This window comes from Cygnus olor, chromosome 1 (assembly GCF_009769625.2).
Source record: "Cygnus olor isolate bCygOlo1 chromosome 1, bCygOlo1.pri.v2, whole genome shotgun sequence".
Lineage (NCBI taxonomy): Eukaryota > Metazoa > Chordata > Aves > Anseriformes > Anatidae > Cygnus > Cygnus olor.
Window position 1 is genome coordinate 197186190 of NC_049169.1, and position 19321 is coordinate 197205510.

Consider the following 19321-nt stretch of genomic DNA (forward strand, 5'->3'; position numbering starts at 1 on the left):
GTTTCTGCTCCAGCTAGAGAACTGCTGCCAAACAGTTATATGTGGTTTGTGACAAAGAGAAAATAAACCGCCCAAAAGCTAAAAGTAAATTGTCAACGAAATATCAAAACGAAGGTGAAAAACTCTAAAAGTATCATAAAATGCCACTCCTCGCATTGCACATAAATCCTGACCTTCGTTATGTAATTCATGCGGATGCTTTTAAGTTATGCCTTGAATCGCTCTTGCTCAAAACTCAGCACATCAATGTGGTCACGTTATTGCTGATGCTATCTAAACCTCGACACTGTTCAAACAAAGCCTTTCCAAGGCTGGACAGGAACGCCTCGCACTCATACTGACACCAGATAAACATCAAATCCTATTTACTCCTCCATCTTTTACTTCAACACAGAAGCGTGTAATTCATATTCTATCTGATGGTGAAAGACCAGAATATTTCTTAAATCTTACGGCAGTGAAAATGAAATAAATGGAGTTATACTGGGATGGAATTGGAGCACAATTCAGGTGATCTTTAAATAAAAGTGATATTGACCATTAACTCCGTTACGCCTCCTACTATTAGACTATATATACTTCAGGCACAGAAGGCAAAACATTATAACTTCCACACATAAACGGCAAAGAAGACTACACATTTTATTCGTTATTGGGACTTTTAAATAGCAGGAACAACGAGCACTCCCAAAGGCACTGCAGACAACATAAACATGCAAGTCACCTAGTAATTGTGATCCACCCTACAAAACAGACAAAGAAAACTTTTGTATATGGAACATGATTTCAGAATGTCGTGAGACCAGAAGGCTCTCAGTGCTTCAAAAAGAGATTAAATGTTAACTCCATTGGTCTCCTTTGTCTGAAATTCACTCTTTCTATGAAATTCAACCCTGCACAAAGAGCCAGAACCAGGATTAAGAATCTCATAAACCCTATTTAATTCTTTAAAAAGGCTTCTGTGCAGAAGTGAATTGCAGCCTCTGAGAAAAGTTGCATTATTAACAAATGTATGCCAAAATAATTATAAAAAAAGCATTTAGAATAAGTTTCAATATTACCTTTATGCTCTAGAAAACTTTTTAAATTTTCAAAAAAACTTCTTAATTGAGATGGAAATTCTTTAAGATATGCTTTGAAAATGAATTTTAAAATATTTCCTGCTAATAAACTATAACTATTAAAGTAAATTTCTCTGTTGGTGCTGGCTAGCATGATAGCGAATATGACAAGAATTGTGTCAAAAAGCCAGCAGCTAGCAGGGCTTTTGGGCAGGCTTATCCTTTACGGGGATTTTCCCTGAAATTAGAAAAATGGTCTTCCATTGAAGAGGAACAGGAGGCAGAGGAATGCAAGACAACAAGTCTCCTGTGATATTCTCTTTAGGAACTCTGTAGGAGGTTGAGTTCAGCAGGCAGAAAGCAAGAATGAGAGAAAGAACAAAAGAAAGAAAGATGACCCTGTATTTAGTTTCTGTGCTCCAGGCAGAGCTTTAATTGAGGGGCTCCCTACAAGTCCTAGCAGCTCGTTCAGGTGATAGAACAGTTATAGTCTGTTTAATTCACATCTGTCTCTGTATTTAGTGCATGAGCTAAATGGACTGAGTAGCGCCTTTGGTGAAGGGACAGGGAGTCCCTGCTGATGTAAACTAGTGAGCAGCAAAAAAAGTCCGTGCTAAGGACCTGAGATGCTAGACCTCCTTGCGGCTGCTGAAAAATTATTTCAAAAGCATGAGAGTTCACTGTCGTCGTTTTTCTTTTTTTTTTTGTTTTGTTTTGTTTTGTTTTGTTTTGTTTTGTTTTCCCTATTTTTCTTCCTAGCGCTCTTATTTGGGTATGAGCCAGCCTGATGCTCAGTATGCCTGGGAGTCACAGAGGGTTTGCAAATGCTGCTCTGGTGCAGGAAGCAGTCCCTGGGAAATGTGGGCTCTGAGCTTCCCATTGTTTACTTTAGGGAAAGAATACCCCACGGAGGAACAGTCCATTTAATGGGAGGGATGTCCATAGAATCCCAGATATCACTGAATTCTAGAAGAGCTCAGACTTTACAGAAACTGCAGTGTGAATATAGCTTTTTTTTTTTTTTTTTTTTTTTTTTTTTTTATGTGACACATGAGTTTGCCTGTTTTTTTAGGGAACTTTTTAGGAAATTTAGAGTGCAGTAAACTGGACTTTTAGGAAATTTAGAGTGCAGTAAACTGGACTTTTTCGAAAACTTGTCTCTTGACTGGAGGTCCAGTTCTAAAATCTGAGGACACAACGCAACCCCACCGTGCCGACTGCCCTGGAACTGGGACTCTACACTTAAATGAAAAATTATCAGAAAAATCAAGACAAGATCTTTTAGCACTGTGTGTAAGAAAAACTGCTCAACTGTCTTTCAGAAGACAACATTGATAACTGAAACTCTTCATACCATTTAAGTAAAAAACATATATCTCATGCATTTTCTTTAGTTCCATATAAAATATTCATTGCAATTGCCTTATTCCTATGTGCTGTACTACAGTGGTACAATTGTAAGGTTTTCTTCACGCCTTCTATCACTAGATGGCGACGTTGGAAGCAAGAATCGCGATGAAGACCAGGGAGAGCCCAGCACCCCGAAATGCCAGCTTCGCAGCTTGGAGGGAGCATTAAACCCTGTGCAAACTCTGCTCCGTTTATTTATTTGAAAATCCACTTACTGACTTTCCAGCAATTAAAATAAATGCCAGGCCGGTACTATAGGTCCCTTAATGCAATATAATCCTTGAATTATAACCATTTTAATCCTTGCAATATAAACATTTCAGTGGGAAATCAACTCACCATCTACATAAACACCTGTCCGAACCTCTTTGTGTACGTGAAAGCCATATGAAATCCATAGCAGTGCTATGTAAATAAGATGAGAAAGAATTGTCTTTCATTTCCAGGTATTTCCTCTCTTTGTGTTTTCATTACCACTTATTCTTAAAGACATACATGGAGGCATTTACAAGGTCTTGTTAAGACAAAGCAGTACAAATAATGTCATCATAATGAGTTCCAAGACAGCAGCAGTTTGCTACTGCAGACCAAGCAATGAAAAAGCAAATTTAAGATACAAATCTTGTTAGTAAAATTCATCTGTAAAAGTATTAGCATTGAACAGAATCCAGCATTACATTGAGTAGACATTTTAAGCAGAAAAACAACAGAAGATCATTACTGTAGATTTTAATAGTTTCTTTTTTTGTGTATACTGATCCAGAAAATGTCTTGTTCTTTGAGCAGTAAAACTAATGCAACTTGGTTCCTTATGAATTTTTTCTTCTCTCCATCCCCCAGACTGCCATGCTGCAATACTCCTGCGTTCCCCCCTGACCAAGACAGCATTCGGGCCACCTCCCTATTTCCTACCCTCCATTTTGGGGGTTCCCTGCAGCACAGGGCCAGCCCCAGCTGACAGCAGTGCCCTTGCTGAGCAGTTGGGTGTGTGCTGCTAAATTGTTATTATGACTAAAAAAGAGCTCTGCACTGAGCTGGCAGCTCTCTCCTCGAGTGCCAGCTCTAGGAGGACATCTTTATGTCACCTAGCTGCTCATTTTTCACCTGGACATGGCAGGAACTGAAGGGAACTACAGAGCAGCTGGCATCACACCCAAAATATGATTTACGGTTGTCAAAGTGTTGTTTTCTTCCAGGGCAGCCCACAGAGGACAGCGGGCTGGCAGAGGGTTTCCAAAGCACAGGCACCCTTGGGATTTCAGCTGCGGGTGGGCCCAAGTCTGGTGACCCCAAACCTCCCCATAATTACAGCTGCAACAACCTCTGTTTTCATGTCCCCCAACATTTGGGGGTTGACAATGTGAAAATTACCAGGTTTGCTCACAAGACAGCAGACAGTAGTGCACAGATGTGAAGAAGCTGCTTTCACAGGGAAGCCTCAGGCCAGGTGTTGGTGACCTGCCAATAACACCAAGCTGTGTGGTGCAGTTGACAGACTGCAGGGAAGGGATGCCATCCAGAGGAACCTGGACAGGCCTGAGAGGTGGGCCTGTGCAAACCTCATGACGTTGAAAAAGGCCAAGTGCAAGGTCCTGCAACTGGGCTGGGGCAATCCCAAGCACAAATACAGGCTGGGCAGAGAATGGAGGGAGAGCGGCCCTGAGGAGAAGGACCTGGGAGTGCTGGTGTATGAGAAGCTCGACATGAGCCAGCAATGTGTGCTTGCAGCCCAGAAAGCCAAGTGTATCCTGCGCTGCATCAAGAGCAGGGCGGCCAGCAGGGTGAGGGAGGGGATTGACCCCCTCTGAGAAGGGCTCTTGTGAGACTCCACCTGGAGCTCTGAGTTCAGCTCTGGGGCCCCAGCACAAGAAGGACATGGAAGTATTAGAACAAGTCCTGAGGACGGCCATGAGGATGACCAAGGGGCTGGAGCACCTCTCCTGTGAAGACAGGCTGAGGGAGTTGGGGTTGTTCAGCCTGGAGAAGAGAAGGCTCCGGGGAGACCTTACAGCGGCCTGCCAGTAGCTAAAGGGGGCTACAGGAAAGCTGGGGAGGGACTCTTGGTCAGGGGGTGTAGGGATAGGACAAGCGGGAATGGCTTTAAACTAAAAGAGGGGAGATTTAGATTGGATATAAGGAGGAAAATCTTCCCTCAGAGGGTGGTGAGGCCCTGGCCCAGGCTGCCCAGAGAAGCTGTGGATGCCCCATCCCTGGAGGTGCTCAAGGCCAGGCTGGATGGGGCTTTGGGCAACCTGGTCTGGTGGGAGGTGATCCTGCCCACGGCAGGGGGATGGAATTAAATGATCTTTAAGGTCCCTTCCAACCCAAGCCATGCTGTGATCCTATATGAATCATTCTACGACCTGCAGCCTCCAGTGGCCACCGGAATCCCCCTTATCCCACGCCTCACAAGCCCACAGAGCCTCAGGAACACAACTGGATCAGGCTGAAAGGCGATCACAACCAAGCCATCGCAGCCCAGCGCTACCCCCGCCTGCCAGGCGGTGACCTGAGGACCGGGAGGACGGCGGAGCCGTGCCCTGCGGCGGGGGCAGGACTCGAACCGGCGACCTCCCGATCTCCAGCACCGCGCGCCAACCTGCGAACCCCGTACAAACCACGTGACACCCCCGCCTCCCAAATGACCTGTCAGCACTTCCGTAAACAGCCCGGGGGCTGAGTGACAGGCCGCGGCAGCCAATCGCGGCGCGCGGAGCGCTGGGTGGGGCGGCAACCTGCCCTCGGCCGCTCGCGCGCGCGCTGGGGCGCGGGAACCGCTCCCGGTAACTAACGGCGGGGCCGGGCGGCGACAGGGCGCGACACGCCGCGATAGGTTGCGATATGGCGCGACAGAGCGCGACAGGGAGCATCGGCCTGTGCCGTGGCGGCGGGGGGAGAGGGATGAGCCCCGTTGGGCCCGGCCCGGCTCCTGTCGGGGCGCCCCAGCCCCTCCGTGGGGGCACAGGGCCCGGGGGGACACCGCGACAGGCCTGAGGTGGCCGGGCCCGAGCTCTCCGCCTCGGCAGTGGGCGGTCGGTGTGGGAGGGGGTGATGGACTTAAAGGTTTTTCCCGTTTATTCAGGCTGGGTGGGGGTATTTCTGCTCCTAAGCGTGTTTTGAGGAAGGCGTGCCCTCCTCAGAAGTCCTGAGTTTGGCGTGGTGGTGTTTACTGCGTGTCTCACTGAAGGGCTCGTTAAATATCGGAGTTTTACGTGGTAAAATATGCCAGCTCTCCCTCCTTCTTTGGGATAACGTATTAGGTGCGTTGTCTTACCGGTGCGTGTTGTGGTGTGTTGTCGCAGCTTCCCGATGGAGGTAGGAGCAGGTGTCAGAAGGTACGAAACCAGAAATAAGACGGCAGGAACGGAACTGTCAGCCAAATCCCGCGTGGACTGGAGACGCACTAAAAGGGAGCTCATACTGTTTGACAGCGATGACGAATCCTCGTTTGCCTCAGAGGAGGAAGAGTCCACTGAATCCACCGTGTCAGAAGACGGATTGGGTGAAAAAGATGAAACTGTTCTGAAGAATGGCTTTGCGGATCAGGAAGAGAAAATCCACAGTGGGGAAATAACAGATGATGAATGCGTTGTGCCTGGGAAGCGTAAGAGGTTGAACAGCTCGGTACTGCACGACAGTGATGAAAGCGAGGACAGTGATATCCTTGTTAGGAAAGTTTTTGCCAAACGCCATTGTATAATTAACGAAGATGAGAGTTCCCAAGAACAGCAGCCTGATAAAACCTGCCCTACAGAAAATGTTTCTACTAATAGGAAACAGAATGTATTGGCAAAATTGAAAGGTCTTGCAAGACAAAGAGCATCTCGGACATCCTGTAGGAGTGAAAATTGTGAGGTCTGAATTTTATCTTTGAGCTTCGGTTCCACCACTAAATATAGGGGAAGATGGCAATTAATAGATATTAATCAGTAGGATTTTTTAAATTTTGGTTTGGTTTTTATTGATGACAAATCAGTAATCCTATCACATTTCAACAGTTGTCACATGTGAACTAAATAACAATATTGACTGCTGAAGACCTTTAGTTCTAATTTAATTTTCATCACTGAGGATTTAAGAATTTCCCTTCATTTGCTCTTTCAGGCCTTCTGATGACTAAGCAGCTTAGAATGCACGTATCTATGTTCTCTATGTTGTCAGAAAGGGAAAAAATATCTGTAATATTCCTTTTTCCTTAGGCTATCAGATTACTCGTATCAAGAAACAAAGTACCTGTTGAAGCACCTTAGAAATCTCATGTTACCTTAATTTCTATTCAGTCTGTTTGACTGAAGAGAGGTACATGGAGATTGCTGATTTAAAGCAGAAAGTAATCGTCATGTAGTACAGAATGATGGATTTTTTGAAATATATTATTTCTTGTTAACAATTGTGGTCATTAGAAGGTCCAGTAGATGTAGTATTTTGTTAGTGCAGATACTGAAAATTCTTGATTTGCTTTTGAAATATATTTTTTAATTTAATTAGGATACCAATAGTGAAACAGAAATAGAAGAGGAACCATTCTGTTACCTCACACCAACAGAAGAAAGTGAAACTGACAGTGATAGCATGAAAGACTTTATAGTTAATGATGAGGAAGAAGAAGGTGGTGATGACGACACAGAGCAAGTAAAGAGTGAAAAAAAGCAACAAAAAGAACTAAATACATCAAATAGCGAATTGCTGGCATACTACATCCCACATTGTAAGATCAAAATTAGTTACAATTCTATATTTATAACTTGTTTTTAGTGCTGCAATAAATATTTATGGGCCCTAATTACAAAATAAGACTGTGTAATGGGATATGATAGTTTAAAAGCAGAAATTCCTGAACGGCTTTCATTTGTGAAAGTGCTCGTGGTTTCCACAGTAAACTTTTACAGTCCTTCTGTATCTTATTAAAGGGAGGGTATAATGTGGAGAGAAGGACAAGGAGCTCCATTGCCCAGATTTATTTTTTTTTGTCAGTCTGCTTTAGAATGAGGCCACCTATGATGGAATCATTCCTTTTGAGACAGCTGTCATCCTCCATCTTGCGATATACCCCAAGAGCAAATACATTAATTCTGGATCAATTCTGGTTTGGAGAATGACGTAAGAGTCTTGCTGTGAGTTAGGCTTTTATATTGTGGGTTGTTTTTTGTTTGTTTTGGTTTTAATGTATTTTTATTTATGGCAGTGAGACTTGGAAGCACTGATCTGTAGAGGTTTCTGAATTCATACATCAGTTTTAGACAAGCTGCACAGAATCAGAATGCTTGTCGTGTTGATCAGGTTCCTTTTATGAAAACTGGTATCTGGATGGAGGAGAAACTTGAACCAGAAGTTTATGCTGGTTTTCTTCTTGCATACTTTGTTGTTAGAAGGAGGTGTGTACTGACAGGATAGTCAGTGTTAGTGTAGATGGTTACACGCATTTGTGGTATTTGTTAACCAGTAAAGACATGAGCAGAATTATGTTTATTTGAAAGAAAGTTAGGAAAATAAAAATCATAAGCCTGACCTTCTGTTGTTTGCATTACTTCCTGCTATTCATAGAACAATTTATTTTCTTTAGTTTGTGTTTATAGCTCCTATATTGGGCTCCTGATGAAAGGACATGCGTGACTTTAGGACACGCTAAAATTCATTAAGATTATTGGGATGAGAAGCACTATTTAAATGCAAGATCTTAAATAAGGGGTTTTGATGTGGGACATTTAACATTATTTTTAAATTCATATTTAAATGACTTTAAAATTCTAAATTTACAATAGTGGAAAAAAAATTTTATATGACAGTCACATTTGCTTACACTTTCTTTTTTACTTTCTTTTTTTAAAAAATTCTGCTTATTTTTCTGCTTATTTCTTTCCAGTATCTCGCTGTAGTCCTTATGTACACTTCCAAAGAATAGTAAAGGCTTTTCTCATAAATGCAATTGATGACACTTTCCTGAAGTCATTGTATGGTAAGTAAATTGCATTTAAAATTTAATAGTGCATGCAAAGACAAACAAAAGCATTTATTCTTGGAAAAGATGGTCTCCCGATTAGAGTATAAGTTTGTGAGTTGAAATCCCCGAGATTTGTTTGTAGTTTTTCTGCTTTATAACTTTAGGAAGTTAATCTATCTGAAATGAGTAGAGTAATCTTGGAAAAGTGTGTGGGCTTCATTCTTTTAAGCCCATAAGGTGTTCTGAGGTGTAAGGAAGCGTTTCTGTGTTGATGATCAGTAGTAATAGTTCCAGCATGAAAGTAAAATTAATTTCAAAATAAGCATCTCAACGGAAAGATCTCAAGGTCAGGTGATTTTTCAAAATGTCGTGTTTCATAGCTTTTTCTGGGAAATTTGACAGATGATAATTTTAGTTACGGCGATTATTCTGTGTCTGAATCTTTAACATTTGATCTTTGAGATAAAACAAATTTCAACTGCAGTCAGGACTTCTTGGCTTGTTTTTACTGAGGAAGTGGCTTTTGGGATTTGGCCTGGTGAACTTTAATGGCAGCTTCTGGTGTCACCAGGAGATCAGGGTGAATGGAGAAACTGAAATACACCACAGGCTTTAGAGTAAAGGTTGTGTATTCTTGCAACTAAAAATGTCTTTCAGCTACCACTGCTGGTTCTTTCAGGCATTGTTCTGTTTTACCAAGTGCAACAACCTTATGAAGAGTAACAAGTAAATCTTGCCAGCTTTATGCTATGTGACATTCCTTCTGTTTCATATTGTATCTGCTGTAGAAAATTATTAACTCCCTGCCAAGGTGCTAGTAGTATATCAGCTATGAAGGTAGGTTAAAGGACGTATTCTGTAGAATATTATATACTGTGAGCATTACAACATTACCTAGCATTACAATACATTTTCAGAACACAGAATGGGTTTTTCTCAGTTCATGGAAGTTAACACAAATTAACTAGTTTGAACTAAGAGCTGCTAGTTTAGTGGTAGACTTGCTTTTTGTTGTGAGAAAAATTTAAAAGTCTAGCACGACCTCTTTAAAGCTTTCAGCGTAACTGATTTATTGAAAACACGTAAAGCATATGTGGAAGAACTATAGATAGTAATTATGATAGCTATAATGATAATGACAATTAGCTGTTTTTATAGAAAAGGCTAGATAGCCAGTCGTCCTTTGATAACAGCATCGCTAAAAGATTAGGAAAAGTAACTGCACAAATTAGTGTTTTTCTGTACGTGCTGAAGCCTGAGACAGTAAGAATTGGCCTGCACCAGTGAAACTCCTGGTTAATTCCTGGAATCTAGCACATATCTGGGAGATAATCATGGAATACTCATATTTTACTCATCTTACTGGTTTATTTCTTTTGCTTGAGTAAATATTTGGAAATATTTATGCTGCTTAACTCAAGGCATGTGACTGGGCTGCTGAAGGCTAAAGGTCAGTTTCTATGTGTTGCTTAGAAGTGGTGAAAGAGAAGAGAGCTGTCAAAATTTCTGCTGGGAAGCTACTCGGCAGTTTGTTTTCGTGGATTACAACCTTCTCTTGTACATTATGAACTCCTCACATAAGCTGGGCAAAAAGCAAGACTTTTTTTTTTTCCATTCTTTTAGATGGCACTGAGTGAATAGTTCTACCTTTGGGTTGACAGCTTTCTGCTTTAACCTGGCTTGTAGAGTTTATTCGTGTACCTCTTGTGATAAATACCTGTAAAATAATTAAATGTATTAGTTCATCAAAAATGCATGTATTACTTATCTGGATAACAGTAGCAAATGTACTCAGTAGTAATTTATTACAATTATTCATGGGTCTTAGTATGCAGAAGCATAATGTCCTTGAAAATTTTATTTGAGGAAACTTGTACAACATATGATGGTCAGCAAATCAGTAATGACTCTTGCTGAACAGATGGAACAAGGCAAAAGAAGTATGCACAAGATATGTTGCTCTCCCTTCATTATTTGGATGACCGTTTCATTCAGCCTCGTCTTGACAACTTAATCTCCAGAAGTCGCTGGAAAGATCGGTACAAGGTATGTAGCTTCTACTTTAAATGGTTGTCTCTAAATTCTATAGTTACTGACAGATTTTTTCAGTAGTATAATTTTCTATAAAGGTACAAATACTCGCTATATATTTATATGTATATATATATTTTAAGAGATTCATTGCTCTTTACCATCTGTAACTTGTTTTGATACTTGCAAATATCAGAAATATTTGTGTGTTTATAAACACACAACAAACATTCAGATAAACGTTCAGATTTTGTTTCCTGTGACCTGAATGCTTCTCCAGCTAACTTTAGCAGATGCTATTTAGAGTATTTTTTGTCACTTGTTCAACGTTATAACAAAAATTTATCCCCCTACCACAAAAAGAGAAGCCAGTATGTTCATCATGAATCTTCTGCTACTTCAACAATATGAAGCCAAGATACAGTAGCCTAGTCAAAATCATTGTTTGTGAAGTACTGGAATACTATTAGAGTTATAGCTGTGGTGACCTAGTAATCACTGCAATAATTGAGTATGAGCAGTGGTGAGATACAGTGTATTTATTTGAGGTAGAAGCACTGATACAGTTGCCCTTACCACCACCCCAGAAAAGATAAAAACGGAGGGAGAGATGAAAGAAAAATAACTGCCTGGGTGCTGGAGTCATTCTTTAGACCTGAAGCTAAATGAAAGAAAACCGGGTGAAGTGTTAGAAAATGATTGAGAAGGTATACGTTTGCAACTGAATGCTAAAAAACTTCACGTTTGAATCTCTTTGGTTTCTCTACTGCTAACTTTGTGCTAATAGAAGGTACTCAGCAGTCTGTTCAAGTTTATGGAGATTCTTTAATGCTAACAGAAAAATGTTTTTCAGGAGCGTGTTGATTGTTACCCAAATGTTCGCATCATCTTGAAAAATCCAACAAATAAGTTTTGTCAGGCCTGTGGATTGAATCGGTATTGTAAGTTCAATGTGCTACTATCTGGAAAGCTTTATAATAGCAGAACCTTGGAAGCAGATGACTTCATGTCGGATGACAAACAGGTAACTTCAAACAAGCACCTTATATAATTATTTTTAAGCTTTGTCTAGTGTTACGGAAACTCATACAACAAATAGAAATCCTGTCAGCACCTGTAACGTCTATAATACCAGAGGCAAGAGTTAAGTTGCTGTACTTTGCATCTGAACTCCTGTTCATTTTTAAAATGTGAGGACCATTTTGCAGTTTTGAGGAGTATTGACTTGGATCTAGCTAGGAGTTATGAAGGAAGTTCCTATGAAAATGAGGAGAAATAGATGCTTCCCTCCATACCCCTGGCCCTTTCTAACATCTTGGGAAAGAGGTCTTGAAAAGTATCTTCAAAAAAAAAAAAAAAAAACAACCACAACTTTTATCAAGAAAATAAATCAGATGTTTTTCTATGACCTTTGTTTTTGCCTGCATCTCAGTCATTGGTGTGCTGTTTCCTCCCCACCTTTACTACTTAGTATTAGTACCTGTTACAGCACATGCACTTGCACTGCATGAAGTACTACTAAGTATATCCAATTGTGAGCTGAACATCATGATAAAAAAGATAAAGTGTTCCAGGACATGTGACAGATTTCATTGAAAGCTATTGCCTTCAACCCAAAATTAAGATTTGCTTCAATTTTTCTTCTGTTTCAAATCTCTGCAGTCTGAGTCATATCCAGAGCAGGAAGGAAATGCTCTAGGTACATGGTGTCCTCTGCATGCTTGTCTTTTGTGGTGCATGTGGAGGCTGTTTGAAACTGTGTGTCAACCAGGCTGAGAGCACACACGAAGATTCACGTACTAACTGAGGTACTAATACAAGCACTTAGCAATTACTTCTAAAGTAGGTTTTTTTGTTTTGGCAGAGGATGTTCAATAGAAGATTGAAAATCCTAAGCATATTATAAAGAAGGGAGAAACAGCTCTAGTGGTAAAGAAACTATACAGTTGAGTGTTGCTCTGAACATGTCTGGCATTCCTGGTTTTTACCAAGTACATAAGAAATACTGTGACTTTTTTTTAATCTTGAATAGATCTTATCTCCTTGTGCCAGGAGTCTGAGGCTTTAAATCAGGAGTGACATTTGCCTCAGAGTTACATCTGTTCTAAATATCAGAATGCCTTTTCACTGAAATTAGATCACTTGAAAGCCCTTTACCTTTTTGTGTGCCTGTAATGCCCTTAAGACCTTCCCAGCAGGAGTCGTGCATTGATTAGCTTTCAGAAACTTTATAAAAGTAACTGTATGTGTAATGGACAATCATCTCCCTGGAATGACTGCTTTCTACTTTGTTGCCAGTAAGGTTTGTTCTGCCTTGGGTCTCTAGGTTTGCTTATTCTGTGCCTACTGCTTCAGCATTAGGAGCGTCCATGTGCATTCTTACTGCTCTTGTTTGCTGTAGGTCAGAACACCGAGTGAAATAGTGCCACTGTCATTCGAACAGTCCAAGTGCAGCCTAGTCAAGATTTACTGCTTCATTCTTCAGATGTTTTCACATCTGCTGTTTCCCATGTAGCTACTCACCCAGGACAAAGTATCTCGAGATCTCAGTTGAAATGACACTTGAAATTGTTTATCTCCTTTTGGGAAGACTTGTTCCCAACTACTTTGGTACATTCTAGTAGAACCTTTTTTTTTTTTTTTTTCTTTCTTCCATTATCAGAACAATTTGTCCAAACTAGAAAACATTTCCACTTAGGTAATCTTGTGTCTTTTTCTCACCCAGCTGCCTTTACTAGGGCATTTTGGATGAAATTGTATTTTTTGAATGAAACATGTCTTTCATGTTGTTACACACTGTTGCACTAGGCAGCCATTCTAGATGACTTGAGCAGTCAACTTTGTTGTATTTCACAGCTGAGACTTTGGAGGAGCTTGAATCTTAAAAACCTGGGTGTTCCCAGTATTTAGGCATCTTCACATAAAATTTACAGCTAACAGTAATTGTTATGATTATGTATGTATGTGGCCTTCCTAAGTCATGTAATTGATGACCTCTTATGAACTCAAAGCGTGATTTGTCAAGGATAAAATGTTGTTGCATTTGCGTACCAAGCTGTTATCCAACTTCTGCCTTTCTTCTTACATCTCTTTCTTTCAGGAGATGTATTTCAGGAGAAGCTATATTCCTTTTCTTTGTGCATGTAAAAGAGTTTCTGAATACAGATGAAGTTCTTCACAGTGCTTGCTGAAAGAAGTGTCAGCACAAGATGTATTTACAACATGTTTTGAAAAAGGATATAATAGGATTTCTTACCGAAAAATAAAGTGAAGCCCTCAACAAACTGGAAGCTTACCTTACTGAAGCTCAAGCCTAGATAGTTTGCACCTCTGTAAATATTCTAATTTAGACATGTGAGGGACATCAGTGTGATTATCATTATGTCGTCATAATAATGTGATGCAGAATCTAGGTAAATATAGGTAACTGACAGGTGTGTGTTTTTTTTTTTGGTTGAACAGGTTACAGAACCTGCTGAACAGTAGCCGCTAATACTGTTTTGATAAGTACGTGTGTGTATGATAATTAAGAGAGCTTGGCTTTTCGCCTGATTTGTTGAAAGAAAATACTAAGTACTTAGGATGCGAGGAAGCAATCTTACTAGCACTGCTACTGCAGACCATAGTACAGTCATTATTCTACATTTAGAGACCCATATGTCAGGAAGATCACTAACTTAAATCAGTTTTGCATGGGAAACATGTGCCTTACCTACACAGAAATAAGTGAACTGCACAAGAATTTAATCTTTACTCAACTTCCAGTTTAACTGTGGAAATAACAGTAGCAACCCCCTCACTGCTGGCCAAATGTTGTCCCACATTGGCTGTTTTTCACTTTGGAAAACACTTGAAATATCCTACTGAATATTAAACTAACCTGCTGGTTCATTTTTATCCTCTTCAGCTTAACAATAGAAGACGAGGGTTTTCTTTACCCTGCGTAGCCCAGCATCTGGTGAGATGGTTGCTACGTGCATGCTCAGTAGAGCTCAGGGGCTGCAGAACAGACGCGGGAGAGTGAGTGGTTGAGCGCTTTCCAGTAATTTTTACTAATGGCTTGCTAATGCAACATTCCTATTCCTATGGTGACCTTTAATTGAGACTGTTAAAGGTACTGTTCTCAAGTTGTCTTTGAAGTTCTGGCAGTGCATTGATCAACTTGTCCTGCCAATTGAGGGAAAAGAAAGAACAAAAAGGGCACACAGAGCTACATAAAACTGGCACTGCAAGAAAAATAATTGACTGAAAGGAGGCAGATCAGTACTGGCAGATCAAATTGACTGGAAATACATATTTGGACTATTTCTAAAGTTTTATTTGAAAATACCCAAGAAAAGTGGATGTGTAGAGAACAAAAACAGACCTCCAACCCTCCTCTTCTGCATAAAACTTTCCTTTTCTCTCATCTCCGAAGTATTCTGCTTTGCCAATAGGCCTGAAGAGAAACAGCTGTTCCAGTTTTGCTTAGGCTTGCAGTGATTGTTGTGAGTAGCTGCCAATTCCCATCCCTCCATGGTCAGGGAGAATCGAACAGTTTGGAGTTGTAGGTGTCCCCTACACTTCTCTGCTCCTGCGTCACCTGCGTTATGAACTGTTTTCTGCTCTCAGTCTTGGCATTGTATTTCCATTTATATCTGTGCTTAGAGGACATGAATTCAGTCACTACGTGTTAGGCTGTTGTCAGGCTGTGCTCCTGCATTCCATACAAAGTGATTTAACACCACTTTGGCTGATATGGCCAGCTTGAGCAGATAAGTTAAGCATTAGGATAGAGTCACTGAGAACTGTGAGGGGAAAAAATTAGAATGTGTACAGTGCTGAGATTCTTTCCAAAGCTGCATTCTGAAATAACACTGTATTTTTAGACGATCTTCCTTGCTTTAAAAACACAATGCGTAATGACATTATATGATATTTAACTATTTTCCTCTGGCACCTCTCCAGTCTGGGAATTCTTTACACCACACACATAAATAAACTATGAAGCTCTTTGCCACAAGGCACTTTGGAGGCAAAAGCTGTAATTGGGTCCCAAAAGGGATTAGACAGGTTCTTGGGGAAGCTCCTTCCACGCTATGGAATGTGATAGCTGAGATGATGCAGAATGTCTTAACTGTTGACTATTACAAGTTGTATGATAATACCATAAACATTATGGTGTAAGTCCCGTATATTATACTAACTTCTAAACATTTCCTGGTAGCTGTTGTAACGGGAAGAACTGGGCCAGGCAGAGTTTCGATCTGAAGCAGAATGATATCGGATCAAACAGTGTTCCAGATACCACACTTCATTGCTTGGACCGCACCTCATTGCTTGGAATGCTTAAAAAGCTATGAAACACTCAGTGAAACACCACATTGCATTCTTGATTGTCTCAGTGTTTGAAATGGTACTTCTGGAAGTTTGAGTCAGTCAAGGCTTTGCCTTGATTGGTAGGTCTTGCACTTTAGAAGCACCTATAGCACCCAACATAAGCCTTACATTTTCAGTTTGGGGTGTGAGTAGGAAGTGGAGCTGCATATAGGTACATGAACGTACATGATCAATAGACAATTGCACTATAGTAATAGCATTTTTTTGTCTCAAGCTGGTTACATTTTCAGTTCATAGACATCTACCTAGGTCAAATCAAAAGTCCTTTCAAGTGAGTGTGCCTCCGTTGACTTCCGTGACCAGTTTATATCACCTGAGCTGTTGGTTAATATATTTAAGAAATGAAGTGTATTTATGTATTTAATAAATTTAAATTTGCATTTATATTTATAAACGTGAACTAAATATGCTTTTCTATCACTCTCATTGTCAGTAGACGCTGCTAGAGCTAGGTTGTACAAGTAGGCCAGATGTTTTGGGAGACTGCTCACAGATGCAAACATTTGGTCATGCATTTAGGAAAGTTTGCTGAAAATGCAGGATGTAAGCATTGATTAAAACTTAACCTTCTAATACTCTAAAAGAGTAGTCAGATTATTACCAATGGCAGCAATGAAGAGCATCACTGTTGTGGCTCAGAAGAGATCATTTTGCAGTAAATAGTGCGGTCTGTCGAAATGTGTGCGTGTAATCTAAAATAGCAATACAATCACAGCTTTTATTATTGACGCATAGAATTTTGACCTTTAGCCATTTATCTGCTTGTTACTCTCAGAGATGTGACAAAACATCAATCCAAAACAATGCTGCCCTTGAAGGATGTTTGTGGGATTTTTGTAGTAATGCTCAATCAGTTTCTCCTGTGTGCATCAAGAGCCGAATTTCTTCATGCTTGTGTTTATTTTCCTGCTTTGGAGGGTAGAAAACCTGACTCCAAAACCCAGCCAGATGTAGATTTCTTATTTGATAGTCTTTGTCTTCATGGGTTGAAATAGTAATTGGTGCTCCAATTACTATTGCAGGATGTCCTGAAATGTAGGTGAACTTTGACTCCATCTCCCTGTGCACACCCCCGATTTCACATACTCTTAGTCAAAGTTTGGGATTTCTGAAGATTCGTATAAGCAATCTATGTGCATTGTATAAAACCTGGGGTTTCAGATATTACTTTTTTGAAGCCTGTATGCATTTATTAAGTATATATGTCAGTGCACATACCTATTTGTATTAATATGTATATACTAAAGAAATACTGAATATTATTCAGTCTACAAAATGCTAGAACTGGTGATTCCTGTCCCTAGAAACATACTACATTTTAAGCAAAAGTCATCAAATAATTCCTCTTCCTCTGCTTTCACAGTATGATGGGTGTCTAAAATGCCAGTGATTTTGTAACAAAGCTCCCCCAGGAGACAACAAAGATGACAGTAGTTATAAACATGGCTGTGTACAGCTTTTGCAAGAAAACAGTGCTGATAAGCTGCCATTGCTTAGGCTTGCTGACTGCCTGCTTGCTCCAAAGTTGTTCTGCCATCGTAGTGAAAACTACGTGGTTTTACTCTGATTTTATGCATGTAGTGTCATTTTATTTATTTCATTATTAAAAAAATGTTTCCAGATTGACTGATAAAATTGTATTAGGTAGGCTGAATTGGCCATTCGTTATATTGTCGAGATGATGACTGTTCTCCCTGAGAAAATAATTTGTTTGCTTTGGTCTAGGTTTTGAAGGTTGGTGTAGTGTGTGCAGATCGTACAAGAGTTTACCATAATTTGAAGCACTTCAAATACAAGTTGTATGTGGATTGCAGCTCCATTACCAAGTTGGATGGTGTTGAGGATGAATCAGTTAAAGACACAGTCGAACGGCTTTTCAGTCACCTGGAAGACACTGGGTGGATTCAGAAGGTATGACTGAGTTAGATGATGTATCCTTTTTCAAGGAGACAAAATAAAGCTGAGATAAAATGTTTCATTTAACTGCTAAGTTCTGAATTACTGGTCTTTGATAATAAGAATTTAGCTTAACCATTCATCTGCTTTTGCTGATCGAGTCTCTCAAACGGTATGCCCGCTGCTTTCACGTACGGTTTGTATCAGCTTCTGACATTAAGCTTTTTGGCAGCTGCATGATCTCTGGGCTGTGCTGGGCAGGCTCCTGTTTCATTTGAAAGCAGCAACACAACAAACTCAAGCTGTATGTAACTCATGAAGACTGGAAACACGTACATGAGGCACGGCAAGAATACTTTTCGCTTTACGTTGAGTACTTTGACTTTTTCAGAAACACTTTATGAACTATTTTAACACAGCTTGGAGTACTGTTGCATTTAACAAGCTTTCAGATATCTTCGCTTCTGAATTGTTATTGGCATGCTTGTTAGTGTATTGAAGAAAAACACAAAAAGCATTCTTTGTGTAATTCAGTTATTAAATCTTGATCAAATAATACAAGTTCTATTTGATTTGCAGAAATACAATGATCTTGAAAACTACATGAATGATGCAGACAATTTCCAAGACGAAAAAATGGATTAAGTGGTCATATAGTTCTTTGAAAGACGTCCTGTAAAGAACTGAATGACCTGTTTTATCTGCGTGCACTTTATCTCTGCCTGGTCTTCAGTATTCCTTTTAGACTGTATTATGCTTAAATCCATGTGTCTGTAAACCACTGTGTAAGAATATGCTGTATCTTCTTTTCATCTGTTTAAATAATAACCCGAAGTTTTACCAAATGGATCTTTCCAGTCTTACTGCACAGGTCACTCTAAGTTTCCTCTTATTCTTAAGTAAACAGATACTGAGATGTTACTTTTGTGAAATAAAACTTCTGCCTACCTATGCCGAGCTGCATCATGGGGAAGGTGGGAGATGCTGAGACCTTTGGAAGTAGGGATATTTGGAAAGATGAGGCTATGTTACACAAGAACATATGACTTGCATCGTACTTTCCTTATAAATTTGCAAGCAAGTCCAATCGTTTAGAATGATAGTTATGATGAAAAGGACCCAAATGCAAAGATTTATTTCCCCTCTGAGGTATCACTATAGACTGTTGCAAGGCAACAGAGGAACTATTCTGCAGTTCTGACTACATTTGCAGCACAATAGTCATTCCTCTCTTTAGAGACTAGGTGATGAGTCACTTTATAGGCGTCATACCGACCGAGTCTGGCTTAGCCATCTAACTGAACGCTTGGGCCCACAATGCTGTCTCTGATACACAACTGAGACAACTTACTGAGATTTAAAATGTCAAATTATGTTGTACAAACGTAATGGCAACAACTTGCAGTAACTAAACAATTAAGAGAATGGATTAGTGTGGCCATGCAAGCTAAGCAAGAATTCTTCCAGCATAATCCGACAACAGAAAGTAGGAGTTACTCAGAGTCATGATGCATGGCTTACCATGCGGCACGGGGAGTAGATTTTTGAAGAGCTGGGAAGGGTTAAGTACTGTATTGTCCCTTCTGTCCCTTTACTTTGTGCT

At 40.2% G+C, this 19321-nt stretch overlaps 1 protein-coding gene across 2 annotated transcripts; it reads left to right on the forward strand.

The window, feature by feature from the left end:
- The first annotated feature begins 5259 nt into the window (after positions 1-5259).
- Positions 5260-18666, forward strand: CCDC82 (coiled-coil domain containing 82). Of its 2 annotated transcripts, none has more exons than XM_040544188.1 (8): positions 5260-5304; positions 5774-6326; positions 6960-7179; positions 8335-8427; positions 10334-10458; positions 11297-11467; positions 17548-17733; positions 18298-18666. In XM_040544188.1, exons 2-8 carry the CDS (start codon positions 5781-5783, stop codon positions 18361-18363), a joined length of 1407 nt encoding a protein of 468 aa, XP_040400122.1. In that variant the 5' UTR covers positions 5260-5304; positions 5774-5780; the 3' UTR covers positions 18364-18666. The 2 variants fall into 2 exon arrangements, with proteins under 2 accessions (XP_040400122.1, XP_040400121.1); XM_040544187.1 differs by lacking the exon at positions 5260-5304 and adding an exon at positions 5422-5686.
- The last annotated feature ends 655 nt before the right edge of the window (positions 18667-19321 follow it).